The sequence below is a fragment of the Haplochromis burtoni genome, unplaced genomic scaffold (assembly GCF_018398535.1).
Source record: "Haplochromis burtoni strain Fernald_Lab_line unplaced genomic scaffold, NCSU_Asbu1 Contig_78, whole genome shotgun sequence".
In the NCBI taxonomy this organism is placed as follows: Eukaryota; Metazoa; Chordata; class Actinopteri; order Cichliformes; family Cichlidae; genus Haplochromis; species Haplochromis burtoni.
This window is the reverse complement of record NW_024582439.1, coordinates 1,827,609-1,854,202: the sequence shown is the minus strand read 5'-3', so window position 1 is coordinate 1,854,202 and position 26,594 is coordinate 1,827,609. Positions and strand designations below refer to the sequence as shown.

Here is a 26,594-nt window from a genome sequence, read left to right as displayed (position 1 = left end):
ATTTTATAGTTGATTAACCTTAATGTGTCGTGTTTGTCCTTGAAAGGGACCAACTGGAGAGACAGGACCAAGTGGAGAGCGAGGACACCCCGGCTCTCCTGGTCCACCTGGTGAACAAGGTCTACCTGGAGCTGCTGGAAAAGAGGGTGGAAAGGTAAATGACCATGCATTCAAATTCAAATAAATATAGGTCAAAACTTCTTTGATTATACAGAAAGCCTTGTTAAACAGTGCATCTGTCTACTTTAGTGTTATTTAAAATTATTGTTCTTTTAGCAACTTACAGAATTCATTTTTGTTCTTAACATGCTTTTTTCACCCCAGTTTAACAGCTTTGTAACCGACATATATTGGTATAATAGTGTGTAGGTAAACTGAAATACACTGATAAAACTATTTAACAACCACATGTTTCTTTTTTTGGGGGTGGGGGGGTTGTTCAATATCCAGTCTGTGCTAGTCTTAATTATTCTTTGGATAGCTCTATGTTTACTGGTCTACATTTTCTTTTTTTGCCATTACATTTTAATCACTTGCTATTGTTCCCGCATAATTACGTATAATTTTAGCTGTTATCACGAGATCAATCTTTTTTTTCTGTCATTCTCACAGATTGAGCTCTTCTTTGTTTTCACATAAAGGAACTCTGCCTTTCATGATTACCCAATGTCAGTTAACTGACTTATTCTCTTTCCCTCTGTAGGGTGATCCAGGTCTTCAGGGTCCTAGCGGCAAGCCAGGACCTGCTGGCCTGAGAGGTTTCCAAGGTGCAAGAGGTCTTCCAGGGGCCATGGTAACACAGAGACCTCCCACAGATTAATACATTAACGCAAACATACTTAACATGTCCACATGAAACTGTGCCATCCCACATCCTGAGCATCCACCCAGCTGAATTTAGCTCCAAACTCCAATTACCAGGCTAACAACCTGCTGTTAAACCAAATGTCACACTTGGCAGTGGACCTGACTGAACGTTACAGAATGGGCTTTCATAGAACTGAGAGGATTCAGTAATACACAGATTGATATATTTTATCATTACTGGTGTCAGCAATTTTAAAAATATGTTTTGTTTTTTTCCAATGTGGCTATGACATAAAGAATGTCCCTCTAATCAGCACTATGCTGCATGTCGTAGGCATGAATTTCCTCATTTAGAATTGCACTAGTGGAGCTTATAAGGAATTCGTGTTTAGTTTTCTATCGAAGAATGAGTCAGATCCCTTTGATTCTGATTCAAACCCACAACTTACTGACTGCATCTCATGCACTCTAGCCTTCTGCATAACCTGAATTAATTCTCAATAAGAGTGGGTGTGAGTGAGAAAAAGTTCAAGGTCAGGGAGGATGCTGACTGAGGATCAACTTGAGGAACTGTGGTTGAAGCTCATTTCAAGGCTGACCATTAAGAGAGCGCATGACAGCACTGCTCAGACTTATTGCAGCCGTTATGTTTGTCCCATGTGTGCTAAGGAATGGCTTTCCTTTTATAACGGGAGTACACATACTGTGTGAAGAAAAAACTCACACAACCTCCCACTCTGTCAAAGTGATTTCATCCACACACAGAAACAGACACACATGGATATGTGCACTTCTTGTATTAGTGAAAATAAAAGCATAAATCTTCAATTCAGTTCAGTTTTATTTATATAGTGTTAAACCACATCAACAGTTGCCTCAAGGCACTTTATATTGTAAGGTAAAGATCCTACAATAATACACAGAAAACAGAGAAAACCCCAGCAATCATATGACCCCCTGTTAGTAAGCATCAGTGGGAAGAAAAAACTCCCTTTTAACAGGAAGAAACCTCCGGAAGAACCAGGCTCAGGGAGGGGCGGCATCATCCGCGACTGGTTGGAAGTGAGGGGAGGAAGACAGGAGAAAGGCATGCTGTGGAAGAGAGCCAGAGATTAATAATAACTAATAATTAAATGCAGAGAGGTGTATAAATGCATAGTGAGTCAAAAAGGTGACTGAAGAAGAAACACCCAGTGCATCATGGGAATCCCCCAGCAACCTACACCTATTGGAGCACATAAGGAAGGATTCAGGGTTACCTGATCCAACGCTAACTATATGATTTATCAAAAAGGAAAGTTTGAAGCCTAATATTAAAAATAGAAAGGGTGTCTGTCTCTTGAATCCTAAATGGAAGCTGGTTTCACAGAAGAGGGGCCTGAAAGCTGAAAGCTTTGCCTCCCATTATACTTTTAAATACTCTAGGAACCCCAAGTAAGACTGCAGTCTGAAAGTGTAGTGCTCTAATGGGGTGATGCGGTACTATAAAGTCATTAAGATAAAATGGGGCCTGATTATTCAACACCTTTTATTTGAGGAGCAGGATTTTAAATTTGATTCTGGATTTAATAGGGAGCCAGTTAAGGGAAGCCAATATAGGAGAAATATACTCTCTCTTTCTAGTCCCTGTCAGTACTTCTGCCACAGATAAACTCAAGGCTTTTCAGGAAGTTTTTTTTTTTTTAGGACATCCTAATAATAATGAATTACAGCAGTCCAGCCTAGAAGTAATAAATGCATGAACTAGTTTTTCAGCGTCATTCTGAGACATGACATATCATTTCTCAATATTGTACAATATGGAAAAAAGCAAACCTACATATTTATTTAATATGCACATTGAAGGACATATTCTTATCAAAAACGACTCCAAGGTTCCTCACAATGTTACAAGATTCAAAGATAATGCCATCCAGAGTAAGCATCTGGTTAGATACCATATTTGTAAGACTTTTTGGACAGAGTACAATAACCTCAATTTTATCTGAATTTAGAAACATAAAATTAGAGGTAATCCAGGTCTTTATGTCTGTAAGAAATTCCAAGTTTACCTAATTGGTGTGTGTTATCTGGCTTAATAGGAAGATAAAGTTGTGTGTCACCTGCATAGTAGGGAAAAATTATGCTATACCTTCTGATGCCTAAGAGAAGCATGTATAATGTAAACACAATTGGTTCTAGCACATAACCCTGTGGAACTCCAAAATTAACCTCAGCGTGTAAAGAGGACTCTCCATTTATATGAATAAATTGGAGCCTATTAGGTAGATATGATTCAAACCACTGCAGTGCAGTACCTTTAATACCTACAGGATGCTCTAATGCTCTAAAATGTTATGGTCAACAATGCTGAATGGTGCACTGAGGTCTAGCAGGACAAGCACTGAGATGTGTCCACTGTAGGAGGCCATAAAAAGATCATATGTAACCTTCACATACTGTTTTACAGCTAGTTTTTCAAGAATTTTTGAGATAAAAGGAAGGTTGGAGACTGGCCTATAATTACCTAAGACAGCTGGGTGAAGCGATAGCTGTTTAAGTAACGGTTTAAGTATTGCCAGCTTGAAGGCCTCTGGTACATTAGAGATAGGTTGATCATTTTTAAGACTGAAACATTCGTTATTGGTAGGACCTCTTTGAAATGACTGAAATTAACTCAGAAAGATCAGTTTGAGAAAAAGAGTTTAAATCTTTTTCCTTTTGCAGAGTAAGTGTAGACAGACACACACCACACACACGCACACACATACAAATATACATATTGCCACTGAGCACACACAGTTTATTTTTCTTTTTTTATGGGCATAGAGAGACACACACACACACACACACTCTTCATCACATCGCTCAGTCTTAAAGAAAGGCATAGTGACGATATATGAGCCAATAAATAACTTTTTGTCTGTCCAGCAAAGAAAGATCCTTCCAGTCTTCTAATGCACCGTGGTGAAATGTGGAAGTGGAGAGCCTGCTTGGCAGCCTCTGCACCCCCTGGCTCTGTTGAAGCTTGTAAATTAGTTATTATAATGAAAGTCTTTACAGCCTCTGGTGAACTGTGTTTTCCATAAGCAGTCTCAGCCTCCTGGCGCTGTGATTCAGCACAGGATTTGACATTCAAGGACCAAGATCTTGAAGAGATGACAAATTGCCAGAGATAAATGGACTATACCTGAACTTGTAGCCCACCTTGGGCTTCGTTTTTTTTTCTCTTTTTCATTTTCTCTGATGCTTCTTGAAATTATTCCTGTTATATTAATAATGTAAATATGCCTACAGAAGAAGCTGTATCACGAATTATTAACTAAGAGATACATTTTCTCTGGTGGAGAACTGAACTTAAGTAAAAGTTTCGTGCTATAATGAATTAATTTAATCAGTTCCTTTTTTTAGCATGGATTTCAGGCAAATCTCCTCACTAACTGTTACTCCTTCCAAATAATCATTAACAGGATGTAAATTACCACCAGGCTGAAAATGCCCTTTCTGATTGAAGTTTCATACCACTTTTATTGAGTGTCATTAAGTTTTGTTTTTTCACGGGTATTCATTTGCTTTATTAAAGCTTTTTGAAAGAAAACCTTCAAAAGACTCTAAAAGTGAGGATTAAAAACATGCACAATTAGCCAAAACTGGCTACTATTTGGTAGTCAATTCAATCAAAGCATCCCATAACTAAAATGTACAAACAGATACTGAATTAGTAAATAGTTGTTTCATCCTTACTTGATTATTTATGATTCAATTTTTCTCCTAATTGCCAGTTATGCTATGATTTTCTAGAGCCAAGCCCTCCTTATGTGCGTGCTCATACACAGTTCAAGCATGCGTATCTACTTACATGCATACATCCACACAGTAATGTTCAGAGGCCCATTTGACAGCTGTGATTACTGCTCTTTGAATAGCATTGAGTGGCAGCCTGCAGTGAGTGAGATCTAACCCTCTCCTGTCCTCTGCTTTCAGGGTCCAGGTGGCTTAAAGGGAGGAGAAGGGCCTCAGGGTCCCCCTGGCCCCATCGTAAGTAGCCTGTTACTATGGTTACCTCATCTCTCTTGCCACAGAGATTGCAGCGAAAAGTAGCTGGTGCTATTGGAGAATGGAGTCACACATGCTGTGCACAGCTCTGTACTTTGGTCATCCAGCAGCACGTGCTATATAAGCTGCAGTGTGGAGGGTGGTAGAACCAAGTGTGGTGGTACGATCGAATTCTGTGACATCATTGCTTAAATCATGGCGTTCAATATGAATATGTACAATATTCAGGGCCAAATGGCATTTTTAATTTCTGTTTTCTTTGTTTAGTTTATTTTATGGCTAAGAAAGAAGTAAAGCTACTTCTTTTGTCATAAACTGGATGGTAAAAAGTCTCTGTCCTAAGTTACGCTATAGAGTATATATGTCTTTGCTAATGCTGTTCTTTCTTCTCACTGCATTTCACGCCTCAGACTGGTGTTTATTGTTCAGTATAAAAATAATAATTTTCAGCTGTTAAATTTATGTAGCATATAAATGTCTGTACCACAGTGTGAGAAAAAAAAACTCTGCTTGATTTATAGTGTTTTGTCCAACACCTTTGCTTGAATAATGATCTAACCATTGCCTAATTGCTTAATCGAACAGCAATTCATCCCTGTTACTCGATTGGTCACAAATGTCTCCCTCTAATACTTATTCGTTGCTATAGCAACTGCCGTTGCACAGTTTTCACTCAAATTACAATTCCAAGAAAAGAAACAAAGTTTATCTTTCTGTAATGAACTCATTTTTTTCATTCAGCATCGATCACAGTAAAGAATCATATACACTATAGCAGGAATGTCATCGCACTTGCTCATACATACTTTGTGGCCCTGAAAAGAAGCAAAATTGGGTGGGTAATCTAAAAAAAAAGTAGGGCACTTTTACTCTGCCTTTGTCTCTAAGCCCCTCAGTTTGCGATATATGCAATGAAAAGCCTCAGGAGCTCCAGCGGTGATTTTGTACAGAAAGCTGACTGACAGGCTGCTTTGAACTGGCTGACATTTTGTTCAAGCGTTAAACGTGGGCTCCCGATAATTGCCCCTGCTCACCAGCGACAGAGCAACACCAGATTAGATGACAGCGGATATGCAGAGCACTGATGAAAAGATGATGAAAGTGAGAAGAGGGGCGTTCTCTGAAGGAGTGAAACCATTTCCACAGCGAAATGAGATAGTTTTCTTAAATTGGCTTGAAAGCAAGCCATTGGATGGAAACGTGTGATAGAGTGTTTTGGTAGATTTCAAAAAAACTCCTTAAAAGGAGTCCAGTGTGCAATGCCCACGCACACAAGAGATGTGATATTTTCCTTCATCGATTTCCTGCCAGAGTTTGAGCTGCTGTTGTTCTGTGGGAACGTGTGTGAGTTCCGTGTGTGCGTTTCTTTTCTCGTCTGTGTGTTTGAAAGAGACTGATCAGGAAAGAATAGCACAGGAAAAAAAGAAAGGATGAATGCGACAAGTCACAAACTTTACGAGAAAAACATGGGTGAAATGAAAGGGCGGGAAATGGACTGAAAAAGTATAAAGTTATTTGAGTCAAAGGAATGTGTGTGTGCTTGTTTGCGCATGTGTGTCATCATGGCCAAGTTGGCAGGCTGTGGATGACAGTTTGGAGCTTGGTGTGTGTCACCAGCAATGTCTATCATGAAACGGGCCAGGCATATGAGTGCCAGGTGGCATCTCACATCAGCAGCTGAATCAGAGTGTGTATTTTTCGTGTGAATCAGTCCGAAGCTTTGGCCTGTACACATGCACATTTAATTTTATTTGAAAGCGGCTCTACCCAGACCTTCCCTGGGTAAGGGAATGCCAAAAAGACCTCGTGATCAACAATGTAGTTGCAGTTCATGTGATTTGGGGTACCTACACAGTGATGAGCACCCACCTGGGAATAGTGAAGAGCAGGGTAATAAGGCATGCTGATGTGGGGAAAATGGTGAGACCTTCCAAAAGGCCTTGGCTGGGGAAAGCAGCTCCGGCCTATTAAATAGATAAGAGTGTTCATCAGTGGCTCCCTTCATAGGTAAGCTTTGAGGCTGTCAGCAGGGTCAGTGTAATTTTAGAATGGTTATCAGTTAATGGCTATATTTCTAGCATGTCACAGCTTATAGTAATGCTGCGGTTAGTTACTGTGGTTAGTACTTCTAACAATGAAATAAAAACGTAAATATTTGCACCAGACTGCAAATGCTACCATCGTCTCGAGGGAAAACTTAGTTGTTGTATGTGCACAGATAATAGGCTTTTATGTTTGTGATGTTTTTCATTCAAATCTTCTTCACATTATCGTGACAATATTCTCCAGGAATCCTATTCCTTCAAAATTTCTTTAAAGTAAACTAACAGGCTAGAGCTAATCCAGTTAAAAAAAACATGGCGTTTAAATGTCTTGACTCTTTTTTTGTCATTTGTGGGTCTCGTAATAGGGACAGAAAGCGACAATAATATAACCGGCAACTGTGAAATGGCTGTAACGTAATCTGACAGAGGAGTCCAGCAGGCTGAGATTGTTATTCTAAGTGTCTGAGATTGCTTTTTGACATTATCCTGTCATGCACGTCATGCATGTCATGCATGTCGCATATACTGATGCCAGGTCAACAAAATAGCTTTAGCTGATAATATTATCTCTACTCTGTCTACAAAGGGTCTCTTTATTCTTAGAACCAAATGTGTTTTTGTTGGAGTTTTTTTATTTTACTTTTTTTGCCTGTTTGACAGGTAGTAATCATTTCAGTCAAAAGGGTCATAGTGGTCTACTAGTCCCAGGGTTGTCAGATAGAAATGTTTCCATCCATTTGTCCATCCACAAGTAGACACAAGTGAAAACCTTAAAATATATTGGGAATCAGTATATTGCCAACCACGCACAAACATGAACTGTGATTTAACATTTTTAATATCTATCTATCTCACATAACACACGTAAGATTTCTTTTTGCTCTCTAACTCTATAACAGAACTCTAACTGTCTTATTTAGACAGCTCTCTCAAACTATCACTCGGGTTTACACCATTGTCTTTCTATAGCAATTAGCCTCTTACAATATTTCTGATGCCTGACTCTGAAGGAGTCCCTTACATTCTGCTTTTAGAGAACAGTCTAAACATGTCTTATATGCAGCCAATCCAGTCAAAAGTATTGTGTTTTTTGCTTAATAAGAGACAGATTTCAAGTATTGCTCTCTTTGATACTTTAGACATGAAAATGTGCCTTGAAGTTTAAAATACCAGAATTTTCTTTCTAGGCAGACTTTCAAATCAATTTACCCTTTTAAGCTTAAGTCTGGACAAAACACACTTGCTTTTTGCTTAACTGTTTCTTAGCTTTACTGTAGCAAATTGCATTTTTGAGTAGGACAGCAGTGACTGATGAGTGTTTGTTTACAGGGTTCTCCTGGAGAGAGAGGTCCCGCTGGCTCCGGAGGTCCCATTGGTCCCACAGGACGCAATGGTCCTCAAGGACCACCTGGCCCTGCTGGAGAAAAAGGGGGTCCTGTGAGTTTTTTTTCTCAATTTTACTTGGTGAAATACCTATTTAAGTTCAATATATCAAGATTTTACAATATTGTGCAAATTATGTTTTAGGGAGAGAAAGGTCCCATGGGTCCTGCTGGCCGTGATGGCATTCAAGGTCCTATTGGTCTTCCTGGTCCAGCTGGTCCACAGGGTCCTCCTGGTGAAGATGGTGACAAGGTGGAGCAAAGTTTTAATACCTTAAAACCTAGAGTTGATTGATCTTTATATTTGCTACAGGGAGTTATAATGTTTTGTTTGTTAAAAACAAAAGCTTTTAGGTTCTTGGTTAAAGATAAAAACAGAGAAATGAAAAAAAAAAACATTATTTTATAACCTCAAAGAGAGCTGTCAGCTTCAACTATGAACTCCTCTTTATTCTAAAGTATTCTTGTATCAATGTGAGGCCAGCTGTCCGACAGCTAAAACTTGGCCAAAAGTGGGTCATGCAGCAGGGCAATGATGCCAAGCACAGCAGAAAATCTCCACAGAATGGCTGAAAAAGGGAAAAAATCAAATTGTTACAGTGGCACAGTCAAAGTCCAGACCTCAGCCTGAAATGTAACCTTAAGAAAACTGTGCATAAATGAATGCTCACAAAAATCAGTGAACTGAAGCAAGTTTGTAAAGAAAACAGAGACACAGTTCCTCCAAAACAATGTGAGAGACTGATAAAGTCATACAGAAAATGAATATTTGAAGTTATTCCTGCTAAAGGTGCTACAAGCTATTAAATTTTTTCACAGGACTATATTTATTCATTTATTTATTTATTTTTTAACTATACTTAACCACAAGCTTGTTATGACAGCAATTATTCCCGATAGAATCTTGCATTAAGTAAACAAAATAAGCACACACTAACGGCTTTAGAAATCTTCTTAAATGCAAATAGACAAACAAATCCATGTACTGAAATAGCCAGTTGTTTACACATCCTGTGTACCCTGAGGCCAGCAAATCCCACATCCACACTTGATACACTGAACCAGAAATTTGCATTTTTACATTTGTAACCATGACACCCTCTTCAATCCCAGTCACGTCTTCTGCCACAGCATTTTGTCAATCATAGAGCCAATGGGGTTAGACAGGGAGCCAATCAATTAATTACAAACACTCACCCAAGGTCTTTGTGGGCCAATCAAATTAGATTCTCTTGAGAAATATTTACTGCCTAATCATGGTAAAGGTGACACTTTAAGATATTAGACTTTGACTAAACATGGAGGAGAGAGATTTGAGCTCTGCTTTGTCTGTATGTGCTTGTTACACTGCAGGGAGAAGTTGGTGGACCTGGACAGAAAGGAAGTAAAGGAGACAAGGGTGAACTTGTGAGTCTTTTTCTTTCCCTCTCGCTCTCTTTTAATGAAGTTTTATGTCACAGATTCATTCAAATCAGTGAGTTTTATTACAATTCATGTTAAATAACCAAAGATGCTGATTTCACCACTGAATTGAGTAGAACAAAAGGAATAGATTGCTAGAAAATGTTTCTTATTTTGCCCTAAAAAGTCTGCAGCATATAAAATACTAGCTGAAGTGCTGCTATGTTTACAAAATGGTTACTTAGTTTGTAATAAGAATTGCAGTGTGTTCTGTCCTCATCTTAAACGCTTGTATTTTTTCAGTTGACTTTTGTTTGTCCTCACACGCATCACGTCAAATACATTCTAGATTGAATTAGATTTTTCAAATGTCATTATTCCAGGTAGACAGTGTGTGATGGAGATCAGGTTTAGCAGGCAACTGCCCTATATTTCATTGCTCGATTCAGATGGTGTGTCTATCATGTACATCTTAATAATCAGCTTCCTCCTGTTTGTAGGGTCCACCAGGCCCAACTGGTCTCCAGGGTGTAGTTGGAGCTCCTGGTCCAGCTGTGAGTATCTCATCCTCTGACCATCTAATGTCAAAGTTTATTCTCTGAAGTATTTTCATACACCGATAAGAATGTAATCCTAAAACATTAAAAGTTACATGAATACCCGTTTATACTGTACTAAAATCCACTCCGAATATTGCTTTCTGTTTTCACAAAACTTTCCAACCTTTATTTCACCTTTCCTGAATTTTTAAGGACTTTCTTTCCATCATTTGTGATGCCTACAGAAGTAAGTGCTGTCTTCTTAATGTCATCTCTTCATTACCATACTGGCTTCTGGGTAAGAACAGTGAAATGGGAAATCAGATTTTAAAAACATTTTTTTTTTTCAAAACAAGCCCCCATGAAGACAGGGAGGGTGTAATAAGACCAAAAGGCTGCCGGCTGAAACTTGTTATCTCCAGACCTGCAGTCCAATAATGACGTGCCATTGAATCGTGTCTCGTTTTGAAGGACGACACCTTTTTATTGATTCATCATCAGCAACACTCTGATATGAGCAAAAGTTACTTTATGCAGGTTTTTGCTTAACCATTTCTTGCTGATTGTATGATAATCAGTTAAATGGGTTGTTTAAGTGTTTAGATACATTTAAAAACTGGACACTTGAGTCATAATTGTGCTTGCTTGGAGACCCTTGGTTTAATAAACAATTTTTCATTTCCCAGATGGACAGAAATTAACAACTGTTCAGGCAGGTCAGGGCCATATTATGCAAGCACTATTATTTTTTTTTACTCTTGCCTCTGCAGTCCAAAAACCTTTGGCTGCAGTCCCTGTTCATTTTAAAATTCCCCATCCTTTTATCATTGTAATGCTGCACAAATTTCCTTTTAATTACAACTTTTAGTTGTGGTCCTGTATTAGAATCGGGGTACCAAAAAGACTTTTTCATAAAAGACAGCTTTTATCCCCCATCAATTAAAATGCAATTACAAATTTGGTATTTGTTATCCTGGAAACTCATGCAAAGCATTATGCTTGTGACCTTGCGTTTACAAAACAGGCTTACACACAGCAATAATGTGCCAGTCAGTGCACCAGTCATTTCCTTATATTGAGTTCTATGGCACCAGACCTAGCTGAGAATACTGCCTTGTACGGTGCAGAACATCCTCTACTCTTCCATCTCATTAACACAACAGGGAAAGTCCTGTTTCTACAATAGCTGATGGCCCGAGGGCAACTAACAGCTCATTGCTGTAAATTATCAGGCCTTAACAACCATTCTAGCACAAATCCAGCATCTGCAGGGCTCTGTGGGGGCTAGAATAGACCTAGTGAGACGGATTGCCGTGAGCAGGTAGTGCTCCCGAGCTGCATAACAAATTATTTAACAGTTGTTTGTCCTGGTGAGTCAGTCTGCTCATGTGTATTCATATCTTCATAACTGAGTCCTGACTCGTGCTGTGTAGTTTTAACATCGTCTGCTCTGTTTTTATTATTGCATGTCTGGATGCTGTTATCACTTGTGGCTACACTATGTACCCCACTTTTCAATCCTGGAAAAATGCTTGTGTATGCTGGCAAAATGAACGATCCAATTTCCTTCTCTGCTAAGGCTTAACAAGATTTACAGCAGCTCAGTCACTGGTGCTGTTGTCTTCAAGATGCAACTGAGGTCAAGCATTCGTAATGAAACAGTCTATGGCAAAGCAGTATTGATCTTCATCAGGATGTGGTGAACATCCTGTCCTACAAATGTGCTCTTGTTTAGCAGCGGCTTATAAAAAGACAAAAAAATGAAGTTGACAAGAGCAATCTTGGAAATGTCACTTTTGAGAGGACAACACATTTTTAAGATATGAAAAAGCTTATTTCTAACATAATGTAAGGAAAACAAAAACCCCACAAGAGCCACTTAGATTTATTTCATGAACAATCTAAACATAAATTTTGCGAGATCCATTTCAGGTATGTCATAAATTACACCTCCCCGAGCATGCGTTTGGTGCCTGCAAATCTAAGCACAACCACAAGTAACTATGCTGAATCATATCTCATTCAATTGCACCAGCTACACTTTTTACATTTAAACAGATCCATGCAAAAATTAGTATGGAGTCTTAAAAATATAAATGCTCTCAGCTAGCAGTTTTAGAGCACGTAATTATGCACCGACTTGTGCTGATTAAAGTCCTACCAAAGCATTTTTCTAATTAGGACTTCAGTGTGAACTGAAAATTTCAAGTTGTTTCTGACTGAGATCTTTAATTCAGAGAGCAGAGAGCAGTATGTAAGTTATGCTAAACATACTGTTACAGTTCATAGTTAGCTTTTGCATTTCTTTTCATAAATTACACTTCAAATAAAACTTTATTTATATACTAATTAATTAAGACTAGATGAAGGTCAATCCAAGGTAAAAGATGGACAGTACTTAATGTGTCTCTGCAGAACTTATATCTACTGACCTTTTTTATTTTTACAGCCCAGTTTTTCTGTTTAACTGGAAGGAAAAGTGGAGAGTTTCAACATAATATAGTATTCAGTAAAGGTTTATACTTGTTTTTATACTTGTATTAAGTACAATTGTACCCAAAAATTGCCATTTGTTTCATTGCTTATGATGAATTGACATAAGAAATTCACCAGTGTTGGACTGTTTTCACGTGACACAAGAAGTAAGCTTCATACTTAGATGGTGAGCTGTTATTGCGTTTTCTATCTGTTTTGGCAGGTCCGGATAGTTTCTTCCAGCAAAAGCCTCTATTGCTCTGTTTCAAGGGCACGGATGGTGCCAACACATATACGGAGGTTGCAGGCTGTGCATGCAGTGTTACAATGAATAACAAATTATGTAGCAGTTGAGGTCAAGCACTCGACATAGAGACACAATTCTTTTCTAGTCTCCCCAAGGAGATGTTCAAACAGTTAGATTTGTGACTTTTTTTTTTCTTGAAGTCACTTTAACTTTAGTCCACCTCCTTGTAATCACCTAATATTTCCTTCCAAACTGTTCTGCATTCAGTACCATAGCCTGAAGCGTCCTACATGTCCCAGGGCTCAGTAAGAGCTCCTCAAGCACTTTCAAGTGCTGACATGCGTTTGAACTGAAAACTCCCAGTCTGTCAGCACTTCACTCTTTCCCCACAGTCTCTTATTTCCATCCTCCGTAGCTCTGTGCACCTCTGGCTTCAGAGATGAAGTCAGCATCTTTCACATACGCTGTTTACCATAACCCTTTGGCTATACTGTACTCCATCCTGCATTCCCTGATGAGAAGCTTTGGTAGGATGGCTGCTCCCCTGGTAGACGAGCAGCACAATGTATCAGTGTTTAGAACTGTTGTCTCTCTCTGGTCCATTCCTGTCGCAAGTTTAATTTTCCTCCTCACACAGTCCTCTGAAAAACCAAACAATCAAACTTCCACATGTTGGTTGACTGTGCATTTTAAATAGTCTGTGAGTGAAGTGAGATAGACCGTTGACCTGTCATGGGTGCATTCTAATCACTCCAAGAACCCTGGGGAACAATATGTTGGTTCTCAGCATTGATGGATTGATAAAACTGCAGTAAAATGTCCTTCAGAAAACCATTCAAGTACTGTAACTGTCCATCCTAATCTGTGATTGAATGTGCGTATCGACCCACCATCTCCCGTCTGAGCTTGGATATACTCTGTAACCATGAAATTGATTAGAAGAATGAGAAAAAAATCCCAGTTAATGATTGTAGAATTGCACTTGGTCAGTGGGAGTGAGAGTAAAGGTGTTTGCATGTCTTGCACTTTAACCTCTAACAGGGCAGTGATGGTGAAGCTGGACCGAGAGGACAGCAGGGTATGTTTGGCCAGAAAGGAGATGAAGGACCAAGAGGATTCCCAGGTTTACCCGGACCCATTGGACTGCAGGTATTCCCAAAATCTGAGGAAATCTGAAACTTTTATATCTATATTTTGACTGTCTAACTCTCATTCTCTAAACGCATGACAACCAGGTCACGTTGAACAGTGCCTCATAGGTATGTTCATTTCTTTCCCTTGTCAAAGCCATCCAGAGCAGAATGACTTCCTCCACACCCCTAAAACCGACAACATTTCATCTCTCCTTACATCATTTACATTACATCAAAACAAAGCATAATTTATTAATGCAGCCTTGACTCCTAATAGCACTTTGTATTGCTCCTGGGCAAATAATGCTTTTTCCCCTTCAAGGACTTTTCTTAGCATAGACTGTGCTAAAAAATCCATCACTATTGTGAACATTTTTGCATTTGGCATTTTGCCGCAACATTAGTGGTGGAGGAGAGACTGCCATTGGTTTTTCCACTCAGGCTACATTATTATCATGCAGTAAACTGCTCCCCTCTAGTACTCTCAGGTCTAAGTAAGAGACCAGCTGCTGTGGTATTTGACCAAGTATTTAAATCAATGTACGGTAAATCCATTTATCTTTTGCAGATGTTTTTTTAATGGGCATATTACAGTAAAGATAAAATATTTGGTCCTTAGAAGATTCAGAAAAAAAGGACGGCAATTTGCTTTCAATGAGAATGTCAGGGGTGTTGTACAAACCAGGACTTAGACCAGGGGGTTAAACATAAGGCCCGGGGACAGATGCAGCCCAGCAAACACACCGGTCCAGCTAATTGGACAGTATGGGTGTTTTTTGCAGTGGGTTCATAGAGAAAAAAAAGACAATTTTCACTTATTGACTGTAAACTTTATATTTTATAATTATGGGACACAGTGAACAGTGAACTACCAGAACTTTTATTATGTAGTGTCCCTGGTCTGGCCCGCTTAAGATGAAAGTAGCCAAAATGTGGCTCACAATGTAAAATGAGTTTGAATTGACACACTTCTTGTTTTGCATATATAACAAGTGACCTTACAAATTACTGGTGTGTCTGAAAATTGCTTTATAAAACTGGACTGGCATATTAAATATACTTATACATGACAGTAATATTTTAGGGCTTTTGTCAATAAGTAACCTTCATTTTTGGTTCCACCTCCATGCACGTTTACCTATGTCTACTTCTATTTTAAATTTAAAGCACAACCAACAAATTGCACCATTATTTGGTTTGATATGATCAGAAGTGATTAATGTTAGCTCAATTTATTTGGATATTGCACATGTGGATAGTTTAGTTTAGGCTAATTTGGTTTATTCAGAAGGTTAGCATTAAGGTTACCTTATCTTCTTAGTGGAAAACTTCAAGGTAACCATCAAGCTAGTTATAACTAAACATCGCGAGAAAAACATAACAAACCTGATCATTTTGAAGGCATTCGTCTCCAAGCATGCACTTCTTATTTATTAAATTACCAACAGCAAGTCTCACAAATAGCACCACGATTATAAGCCCTTATAGCAAAATAGCAGGTAAAAATATCAGCATGTCACCTATAAAACATCATACAAATATGAAATAGTATAGTAATCAAGGATATAGTAATCCTTCATTATTGGTTGTTGTGCATTAAATTCTTTTAAAAAAAAAAAAACTTGTTCTTGTTAGTGTTGTAGCTGTAGATGAAGCCAAAGATGTTTGTCGCTGAGGCAAAAGAGCCCTAATTACATTTGACCATAACAAGTAAACTTAAAAGTGAAGAAGTTTTTCCCATACATAACTGAGAGTTTGTAAGATCAAGAGTGTTCATGTTACTGTTGCACTGCTCTATTCAGTCCTCCCTTACTCAGAACTCCACAGAGTCAAAGGAAGAGCGAAGGGGTCAAGCGTTCGCTCATTTAACCCAGTGAACCGAAGTTTTGGGAACTTGCTTTGGTGGCAAAGAATAAAGAAACGGCACACTTCAGAATATCTCAAAGTCAATTATCCAAGGACTCACCGAGGATGAAATTAGAGCAAAACCCTGCTGGTCAATAGGGCCAGATAACGTTGTTATTAAGTGCAATTGGCTTTTAATTGGGCATAATGCACTCGATCTCAACTCTTTTAATTATGTTTGGCTAAGCTGCCCTTCAATAGATGGCAGCAGCTGCTGCGAGCTCAGCTCTTCAATGCAATTATCTGTAGCATTAATGATTTTTGACTATGGGGAATGAATGGCTCCAGTCTGAAAGCCCTCCATCATTTGGGGCCATGTTTGCCGTGGAATATTGGAGTCCTCACTGAGCGCAAGAAATCTTCAGATTAAGAGGTTAAGATGGGAACATAGAGGAGAGTAAATATCAGATTTGATTACACCAGAGTGTGCTCATAGCTCAGGGCTAGTGTGGAAAATAAAAGGAAATGGCAGTCATAAGTAAATATTTATTGATTACATGTGTTTGAATGATGCTTGTTAATTCAATCCGGGCACCTATTTTGATATCAGTTCGAATATACAGTTTAGAAACAAGCCTGAAAGTCCGATATTGATCGACGCCTGTCACTTCAAAGCATTATACATGGAATTGTTTGATGCTTGATTTATTTTCCCATTTGTACAACTCTTATGCTTTATTACCATGTCTAAATCCCAGTCACGCTCTGTAATAAATAAGCCTTTCCTGTCATTACAAAGGTACAGTAAATCAACAAAATGGACTGAAACTACACGTATGTTTTTGCAGTGATCGATATGCATGTCATTTTCATTTTAGAGTAACTTATCATTACCGCTGCTTTCCACCCACCTTATGATTATGCATGCTCCATCACCGGAGTTAAACCAACACAACACATAATATCCATAATTATGCCAATACACAATAAGCTACAACAGCAAGTGAGAGCTTCTTCATTTCTGTTAAAGATCCTCCTTCCCAAGGTGTATTCATACTGTTTTAGTCAAGCATGATTGAATCCCAGAGCTGGATAATACGCATCGCCTCGGCTGTCCCCTTTGTTTCCACTTTCCTGTGGACGTAGATGGATGGCGTTTCCACCCTGCAATTTACACAGGCTGATTATACCCAAGCCTCCAATACCCTTTAATTACAATAGGTGTCCTTTTTGACTAATTGTGTGTTTACTCGCTGGGGTTCTGCTTGTATTAATGCATTCTCCATTGCGTTGCACACTACAACCCCACTATTCAATACACATCATCTGAAAGTACCTGTTAATGAGCAGCAAAATTGTATGTGTCTTTACGTTAGTGGATTTTCGAATGTGCAGTTTTGTCTCGAGTGCTGCCTCGCATGACCTTTTCTCTGAGTTTTGAAAAATTTGTCTGCTTTCCAGGGTTTGCCCGGCCCTCCTGGTGAGAAGGGAGAGAATGGAGACGTCGGACCAATGGTGAGTGCAGCTCTCTTTCGTATTGTTTTCACGAATAAGCCAGTGAAGTGAGAAATTGTGCTGATTGTTTAGAAGTTCTGGCTTGGAGCTGAGTCTGGCGGCTCCACCAGCTGCATAGCATATGTAAAAGAACCGAACATAAGCATTCCAAATATTTAAATTTGCGTGTGGTCTGTTTCTGTGCACTGTGTTTTGCATCGTGTTTTATCATGTATTATTTGTTCACTCTTTTAAGAGTCAGAACAAACAAGCTTTTGCATGAAGGGCTGTTTTAATCTCACACCAGCACTTACACACGATAAACACAGATGCAGAGCAGCTTAGTTTTTTCTCTCCCTGTCTGTGTCTGACACTGACAAGGCACAATAAAAAATGTGGTAAACTACAACAGTGGGTCTGACATGTCTGTTGATGTTGTTGCTACTGCATCTGCAAGTAAGACAGCAGCTATGACAATGCTATTATTAAAGTTACATCCTATAAAAGAAGAAAATAATGTGTTAGAGTGAAGAAGTGATCGCTGAAGGGGGCCGTTTATCCTTATTTTGAACTCCATATTTTTTATGTTTATTCTCCGAGAGTAGCTTTTACCTCAGTGCTGCCTCTCACTTCATACTCTTTTTGAAACAACGCGTTTTAATGCCCTTCTCTTGGGACACTCTTTCTTTCTTCTGATTGGTTGCCTCTCACCAACAAAAGGTTTGAACAGCAGTCGTATGCCCCAAGTTTACCTAATAAAGGACATACGCTCTCTCCTCGCCTTTTGACAGGGTCCACCTGGTCCTCCTGGCCCCAGAGGTCCTCAGGGTTCCGGTGGAGCCAGTGTAAGTTGATATTTGTTTTCTTTGTCCTCCATTAGGCTTCAGTTACAGTTAGCTTTTTTTAAAAATTACAGCTTGTTAAACAATTTCTTTTCATAAGATTCTTGTACTCACTGCTGTCTCTGTGATTTATCTGCAGGGTGCACAAGGTCCTCCTGGGAGTATTGGTACAATGGGTGGTGTGGGTGAAAAGGTAAGAACCAAATATTGCTCATATCTTTTTCAGCTCCTAGAAATAAAATTCTATCTTTTTCTTTGGTAAGTTTTGCCTGAAATTATGTTCGTTATATTTGCCGTTTCTCTTTCCACTTCTCAAGGACACTGCTATTAAAACACAAACTGAAAAAACACTGAGTTGTCAGTTGATACGCTAATTAGCTGATAAAGCTGGACTGTTTGATGTCAGTGTGATAATAAACTTTTCACAAACTAATTCACATATCACTGTGACATCACAGGGAGAAACCGGCGAGGCTGGCAACCCAGGACCACCTGGGGAGCCTGGTATCGGAGTAAGTGCTCTTTCTTGTTTCAATCTAGACAGCGTTTTTAACATCAAAGCCATGAGAACTGACTACTTATACACATCTAAACAGAGATTGCCACACAGTCTAGCACTCTGCGTTCATGTGCAACTGGGACTGTTTTAACAATCAACCTATAAATATTGCTTAGCACAGCTAATTAAGTTGTGTAATTAGATGACACTTCAGCTGTCAGCTGTTCTACGGTCCCTCTAAGTATTTTTTACCTCTGATTAATCTAGTTCAATGTGTAGATATGCTAGCAACCTGAGGGCTTTTAAGCAGATAATTAGCTCAGCCGTATTTGCTATGCTCCACCCTTGATTGTGTCATTCATCTACCATCACATGCTAGGCTGCAATAAGGGTAAAATTCTGAATATCTTATGTTCTGTGACAAAAGTATGACATTTGTTGATTACATTTTTATGGCGATTTCATTTACATAATATGCATAAAATGTGTTCTATGATGCAGCACCTTGTGTTTGCCCGCAAACAAGGTCTCAGCTTTCCTTTCTTACGGTATAAAAAAGGAAAAGTTTTCACAGTAGTCATCCCGAACATCTTAGATCAGAGCTTTGCCATCAATCCAGACTAAGCCACTGCTTCTGTAAAGCAAGGGACACCTCACCTTGAGTCTGTCAGGATGTATTGACATATCCGGTTGCTGCCTCGCTTCTGTGTACAGTGACAGATAGACTCCAGCGCTGCACGTCACAATGAGGTCAACTTTAAAGATGCCATGCTGGCATTTGCTCCAGCATTGCTCAGCTCTAGTGGACCAGTTAATGATTCTGGGCTTGTAATTATGCTTCAACTGCTGCTCTGAGTCATAGACAATGCTTAAAGATTGCTATTACTACAGTCAGACACTATGCTGGACTAATTTGCTTTATCATCTGCTGGATAAAATAGAAATTTTCATTTGAAATAGATGCTCAAAGTTCAGTCAGTTGGGCTTTTTTTCAGTTTTCTCCTCTTCTGGGCAGTTTTGTGAAAGTTTTGATGGTAGTTGGAGTGACAGCTTTAATAACATATTTGACTTGTTCCATATTTAGTATCCTATTGTCAAAGTAGTATGGATGGCTCTTATGTGGTCTTCATGGTGACAAGACATTGATTTATATTTCCTTAGGGCCCGAAAGGAGAGACGGGTGAGAAGGGAGAAACTGGGCCCCCGGGAGCTGCTGGACCCGCCGGTGCACGTGGACCCCCTGGAGATGATGGTCCCAAGGGTAACCCTGTATGTCAGCTGCACAAAAACACATACACGCATCCATGACTGATGCACTATTAGAGCTGCCAGCGACAGCGTCATTGTGTCATATTTCTCAGTCGAGCTTTCTTCTGCCACAGCTGTTGTTGACACAATGTCAAATATGTGAAGCAAACTCACTTTTTTCAATGCCTCGATGTGTCTGCAGGGTCCTGTCGGCTTCCCAGGAGACCCTGGCCCCCCTGGTGAGCCTGGTGCTGCTGTAAGTGCTGCATTTATCCCTCAATCAGTGGCTTCATGTTTGCAGTATCACAGAATTTGATGTATATGCATCATAATAATTATGGTTATGAGTTAGTGGATTTTAATGATTGTCAGTTAACTCGAAAACAAAGAAAATATGATCAGTTTTTCAGTATTATAACTTTACCTTTTCTTTTTATCTGTGAAAATTCTTTTTGATATTATAATATTGTGTCTCAGGACTATAATTGATTAATGGTGTTTTGTCTGCCTCATTTGTGTATTTTGTTTAGGGTCTGGATGGTTTGCCTGGAGACAGAGGAGATGATGGAGAGGCTGGGCAGCCAGTAAGTCCAACATTATCATATTACTGTAAAAGTGAGAGAACGGAGCAGGATTTACTCTTTCATTAGTTAGTCGCAGTCTTTCTTAGAGTTTAACATTAAAAATAACAGTAATGGAAAAATGAAGATAAAATTTCTAATAGTGTCTATTACAAACAATTTCAATTTACTTCTGCTGTAATATATACAGTTTACAATGAGGAAGCTCTAGTAATAACACAGTGAAGTGAGTGTAAAAGAGACCAAAAAACTGTTTCATATCCATCCTTTAAAACTGGGTATCTCTTTTTACAGATGTAGAGATATCTCATTATGTAACATCACCCTCCATTTTTATGACGTGGCGTTAAGTGTTCTGTCTATTCTACTTTAGGGCCCTCCAGGTCCATCTGGTGAAGCTGGAGTACCAGGACCTCCTGGCAAAAGGGTGAGTACATTTCAAAAATGATGCATGCGATGATACTTTGATTCGAGGCACAGCATTCTTAACATGCTTAGTGCTACTTTACTATCCACGGCACGGTGATACATATTTATGATCACATACTCGGGTCCTTAATTGATCCATGGTTTCACAGGAAATTTGTTCCGTTAGTTAAATCCTAGAGTAACCAGTAATTTCCATGAGCAGTCATACTGCAGGACAGTATTGGCGTATTGTGAATTTGACTGGCAGCAAGAGTGAAAGAGTAGGACTGCTGCTGCTGCTAATGTCAGGAAATGAACTTGTCACTATAATTTCAGGCACTCTGCACCCTTTCATTCACACCAGACTTCAGCTGAGATTATTTCATTTCACTTGGGCTGCTTTTTTTATGATGCCTTTCAATTACGGTAATAATGTTTTACAATTATCAATAAAGCATGTTGTTAATGTACCATATTAAAAGCTGCCACAGTGTGACAAGAGAGAAGGACACTTTCATATTTCAAGTTCTTTGGGGTTTTTTGTTTGGTTTTTTGCCAGCAGTGTGGTGCCAGTGAATATGCCCAAATCACAAGGTACTTTATATTGTAAGGTACAGACCCTATAATGATACAGAAAAAACGCCAAAACTCATATGATAGAGGATTTGGCATAAAAATATTGTGGCACCACAAAATTGACTCCCTCAAAGCTGTAACAACTGACCTCAGTGCCTACGAGATGGGCTGTAGGACAAAATATACCGATGATTAGGAGATAGCACTTGTTTTTATGGAAATTTCCAGAGTGTTTCATAGTAATGTTACATAATATTTGTTAGGTGGTTCTGAAAAAGGCACCAAGTCAGGACTAATTGAATGCCAGCATCACCACTGGCACAGATTAGTGGCAGAAAAAAGTATATTTATATCTACAGCTAAGGACCTCGAGGAATAACTTTTGCTTTAAAATGAGCAGTCTGATATTGTCACAGGGGAGAAACATATCTCAGTGCCATTTTTCTGTACTCTTTTTTTGAGCAGTATTTTGACTGCAGGAATTGTGATTAAAAAGCTCTGATATGGCTTAAACACATTCATTTCTCAGTCCTATCAGCAACAAAGGGCTTGTGTGGAGATATTGTACAGCCCTGTGGGTTCTTGGACAGAAAAATGATCACTGGATAGATATTGCAGCATTATCTGAGATTGAGGGTTCCAAAAACTATATCTACCTGTGGTGGTGGTGCTTTACTGCTAGAAATGTTATTCGTTAGGCATCAGGCGCAGTAGTTTGGATGTTTTAGATGCGATTCTGTGTCTTGGGATAAAATGCAGGCTCGGATGGATGTGCGTGCATTTTAAAAACGTTGGCCTGGTAAACATTTTTTATCCAGAGAATTTGTATTCAAAGGGGTAGTTTGGTGGTGGCAGAGGCTGGAGAACAAATTAGACCCCAGTTGCATGTCCATATTAATAGACTTAGCGATATGATTTTTCATCCTTCTCCAAGGTAATTCTGCGTTAGTTTCTTGCCCAATATCTCCTCGAAATTGACTCAGGTTCGGTGCTCGTTGATGCATGTGGCTGCTTGCCTACATTAGCACACATACGCACGGGTGCACACACACACATGGCCGCATCCACACACAGTCAGACACACATTCACTAATGCACATACGCAGTTGCCAGTGCTTGTAACCTACATTGAGGACTGGTGGCTTTTGTTTGGTCTATTTGATTATGGGTTGTAATGGCAAATGTCAGCCCACTTACAAGGTTTTGACCAGAGGCTGTTTGGTGAAAATGCTGATGCATTTTTATCTCAGTATGTTTGGAATGTAGGACAATTTTCTTGCAATGATGTTGCCTGGTCCTGCGTAACTCAAGGTCAGAGCATGCTTCAGATAAATAATTAGTATGTATATGAAACTGCTGTGTGTTTTGCAAATGTTGGATCATTTTACTTTTAGGGACAAAGTCAGTTGGTGTGTGCTTTTTAGCAGGTTTTACAATGATTTGTTTTCCAAGTATGTGCTTACAAAATCCTCATATTGTTTAAACTTTGTTTTTCCCAGGGACCCGCTGGACCAGCAGGTCAGGCAGGCAGACAAGGAGAAAAGGGATCTAAGGTAAGTTAGAGAAAGTAGGATTTTGTAAATTATAATCGTGTTTTGAACGGTGTTAATATATACTGTTTAATTTTTTTAAAAGTTTGGGTAATTATAACTATATTACAGCATTTAACCTAACTTATGAATATAATAAACGTGTTGATCCTATGAAGTATGAAAGCTATTTCTCTTACTGATGAACAAAGATTTGTCATCTTAATCTTCACCTTCAGCTTATATAGTGATTTTCAACTTTTTTGAGTACAGTAATTTGATTATGTTAATATGTCAAAATGTTAGCAGGATTTCAGTTGATTTCACTAAAAAAGGCTAAAAAAATCCATTGTTCACGACCACATGGCCAGTGTTGCCACAGTTACTTTGAAAAAGTAATATATTACGGACTACTGATTACTCCTTCCAAAAGTAACTTAGTTACTTTACTGATTACTTTATTTTTAAAGTAACTAAGTTAGATTACTAGTTACTTTATTAGTTACTTTCAGAAGCTGCCAATAACACTCCCCACTGCCTCAACATAAAAACATCAACCGTTTTGCCAATACTCACTTTATTGGAAGTGTATTTTAACAGTAATGTCAACAATATATCTCCTGACATTTGAAGTTGAACTTAAAACTTTTTTCCTGACAGAAATACTTGTTTGTATGAAAATAAAGACAGTCTTGTTACTTCACTTAACATAAATACTTTTTATAAAAAAACAAACAAACAAACAAAGAGTCTTTCTTGACTTCCCTTAAGATACTTTTTATACCATCCACATGTAAGCACTATTGTCCGCTTTTGTAACTTTGGACTAATCTTATGAAAAAAAAAAAAAAAAGACTGCAGGTCCAACTTAAATTGCCTTACTTCCTTGCAGGTAATTGTTTTAAGTTAATCAACTTGAAAACTTTAATAAGTTTATTAAGTGACTTTGATAAACTTAATTCAATTACTTGTAAATAGTTATTTAAATTGGATTCCCCATTCTCTGTTTTTTCAGTATATGTTGTCATCGCATGTTATGGGGGAAACAGTAGAGTGGAGCGAGTAAACCAGTGGTTGTACCTCATTAACAGAAGCTTCTCAAACCTTTTGTCAGAAAGTCGATTTCTTTTAGGCGTGAGCACCAAACCTCCCAGACTAAAAAGTCGCTCCACAGGAGCACTTGATGGGGTTGGAGTGTTATACTTTAAAAAAATTGTCTTTATGCTTGAAAATTTATGCAGAATCTGAAGGTCGTAGCCTGACATCAGGTAGTCCATGACTTCTTTTTCTGCAGAATAGGTCTCCTCCTCTGGCTCTGCCTCAAAAGTGAAAAAGTCCATCTCACCTTGGCTGCTAGATGTAGTAGCACTGGGCACACTGGCAGGGTTTTTTGCCAGAGGAGCAGTGGTGCAACACTCTGCTGTCAGAAGCTGTTTTACTCGCTCCCTCCTTCCTGCATCTCTCAGCCATCGGAGTTTGAATTTTGGACAACTGGCAGCTGCAAGAAGGGCATCTTTGTCGTCCAGCACACCGGCGAAACGAGTCTGAATAGCCTAAAAAACATAATCGATATTTTTATGCCTACAATTTATTATGTTATTGAATTATTTGCAAACCATGCCTAATATGAGATCAGTATTATGGATTTATTTTGTTTTAGGTTACTTGTAAACATTTTAATTGTTTTAATCTTATTTTTCAATGATAATTAATATTCTGTTCCATGTTTGTGAATTGTATGAAGCAAAAAATCTGACTAATTTCAAGATAGAGCGTACCTGTACAATGGCATCTGGAAGGCCTGCAGTCATCCTGGAGAGGTCATCTTTCACAGCCTGGGTCTTCTGCATCAGAACTTCAAGTGTTGGTAGTAAAGTTCCATATGGACAGTCGCCTTGTAAAATGTCCAGTGCTGCAGTCAGAGGTTTCATGGCCATGCAGTACTCATGCAGGAACTGGTATTCTTGATCTTTGAAGCACTTCAGTCCTAGCTTTGTGCACAGAGTATTCAGCTCACCCATGGGGATTTCTGCAATTCTCTTTACAGCATCAAAAAAGGAATTCCACCTTGTGGATGTTGGTATTAGGAGCTTTCTTTTGCTGATTTCTTCCACTGTTTCTGATGCAAGTGTAGATCTACTCGATTTGGTCCAAAGAGCTGTGCATTTTGCTGTGCTGCTCCTATACACAGCCCTGCTCTCTGCATTGGTTGTTAAATGTTTCTCCACATCACGTGTGCAAATTATGTTGATGGTGTGCGAAGCACACCTGCGGTGCGGGGGAAGAGACAGCTGACCATCACTTTCATTCTCAGCCGAGAGGATTTCTGACAGATCAGAAAAAGTGACATCATCGTCTTTGGGGCTGGACTCTTCCTCCTCCGTCTCATCATCGGACTCCGTGACAGGATGATAAACTTGAAACGCCTTAACAAAGTTGGATCCATTATCAGTAACTGTTGCAACTACTTTGTTGAGTAATCCATAAGAGGAGTGGATGTTTTCGATTTCTGTACCAATGACATCATACGTGTGTCTACCACGAATTCGCCTACATGCTAATGCAACCTTGTGACGCTCTAATGTGGTTCTACTGATCCAGTGGAGCGTTACTCCCATATAGCTTCTGTTGTTAGCAGTCCAAATATCCGCGGTAGTTGAAACAAAGTCAATCTCATTCAGTGTGGCCTTCAAATTTCTCTCCATTTCTGTAAACTCCTTCTCCAAGTAAGAAGTAAAAGTCGTTCGGTGAGGCAGCTCGGCATTAACAGAAGTAGGGATCTTTTTTATTATGGCACGAAACGAGGGCGAGTCAACAGTGTTTATAGGTAGCATTTCTTCTACAATATACTGCGCGACCAACTTCTTCAATTCTTCATCACTTACTGGTTTTGCACCAAAGTCCAACTTTTGTTGTTTGGGGGGTGTAGGACCTTCTGCGGAAGTCACGGCTCTCTGCTTCGGACCACTTGGTGGGACTCTCTCTGTGAGTTTGACTGTGCTGTGCTGCGACTCCAAATGTTTCTTTAAGTTTGACGTAGTGTTTTTGAAGGTAGATAACACTTTTTCGCCAACACAGAGTGTACAACGAACCTTAATATTTAAATCTTTAGTTGACAGAAACTCAAAATAGTGACCATATTTCCAGCTAGAGAACGAACATCTCTCTCCCTCCATTGTTGTTTACACTTTTTTACGTCGCTGGCTGCTTGTGTGCGGGAAACGTGACCTGTCGCTTATGTGACATTTCACGACACGTATGCGTTTGTCATCCGCTGAGATGAAAAGAAGAAACCAAATCTTTTTGCTTAAAAAAATAGTAACGCACAGTGGTTTGGACAAGTAACTTTAATCTGACTACTGTTATGGAAATAGTAACGCGTTAGATTAGTCGTTACTGAAAAAGTGGTCATATTCGGAGTAACGCGTTACTAAGCAACGCGTTACCGGCATCACTGCACATGGCAGATAGACAAATCTACTGAATAGCTACTGAACATAGTGGACCA

General features: G+C 39.1%; 1 protein-coding gene across 2 annotated transcripts in view; it reads left to right on the top strand.

Moving 5' to 3' along the window:
- LOC102306698 (collagen alpha-1(XI) chain) overlaps positions 1-26,594 on the top strand; it is an 83,084-nt gene that overhangs the window by 47,856 nt on the left and 8,634 nt on the right. For both annotated transcript variants that reach the window (XM_005924634.3, XM_005924633.3), the window contains 17 exons: positions 47-154; positions 704-793; positions 4,771-4,824; positions 8,217-8,324; positions 8,415-8,522; positions 9,623-9,676; positions 10,171-10,224; positions 13,973-14,080; positions 17,371-17,424; positions 18,195-18,248; positions 18,385-18,438; positions 18,704-18,757; positions 19,906-20,013; positions 20,195-20,248; positions 20,523-20,576; positions 20,947-21,000; positions 23,057-23,110. In XM_005924634.3, coding sequence (XP_005924696.1) covers positions 47-154; positions 704-793; positions 4,771-4,824; positions 8,217-8,324; positions 8,415-8,522; positions 9,623-9,676; positions 10,171-10,224; positions 13,973-14,080; positions 17,371-17,424; positions 18,195-18,248; positions 18,385-18,438; positions 18,704-18,757; positions 19,906-20,013; positions 20,195-20,248; positions 20,523-20,576; positions 20,947-21,000; positions 23,057-23,110 — 1,224 coding nt within the window. The remainder of the gene's footprint in view (positions 1-46; positions 155-703; positions 794-4,770; positions 4,825-8,216; positions 8,325-8,414; positions 8,523-9,622; positions 9,677-10,170; positions 10,225-13,972; positions 14,081-17,370; positions 17,425-18,194; positions 18,249-18,384; positions 18,439-18,703; positions 18,758-19,905; positions 20,014-20,194; positions 20,249-20,522; positions 20,577-20,946; positions 21,001-23,056; positions 23,111-26,594) is intronic.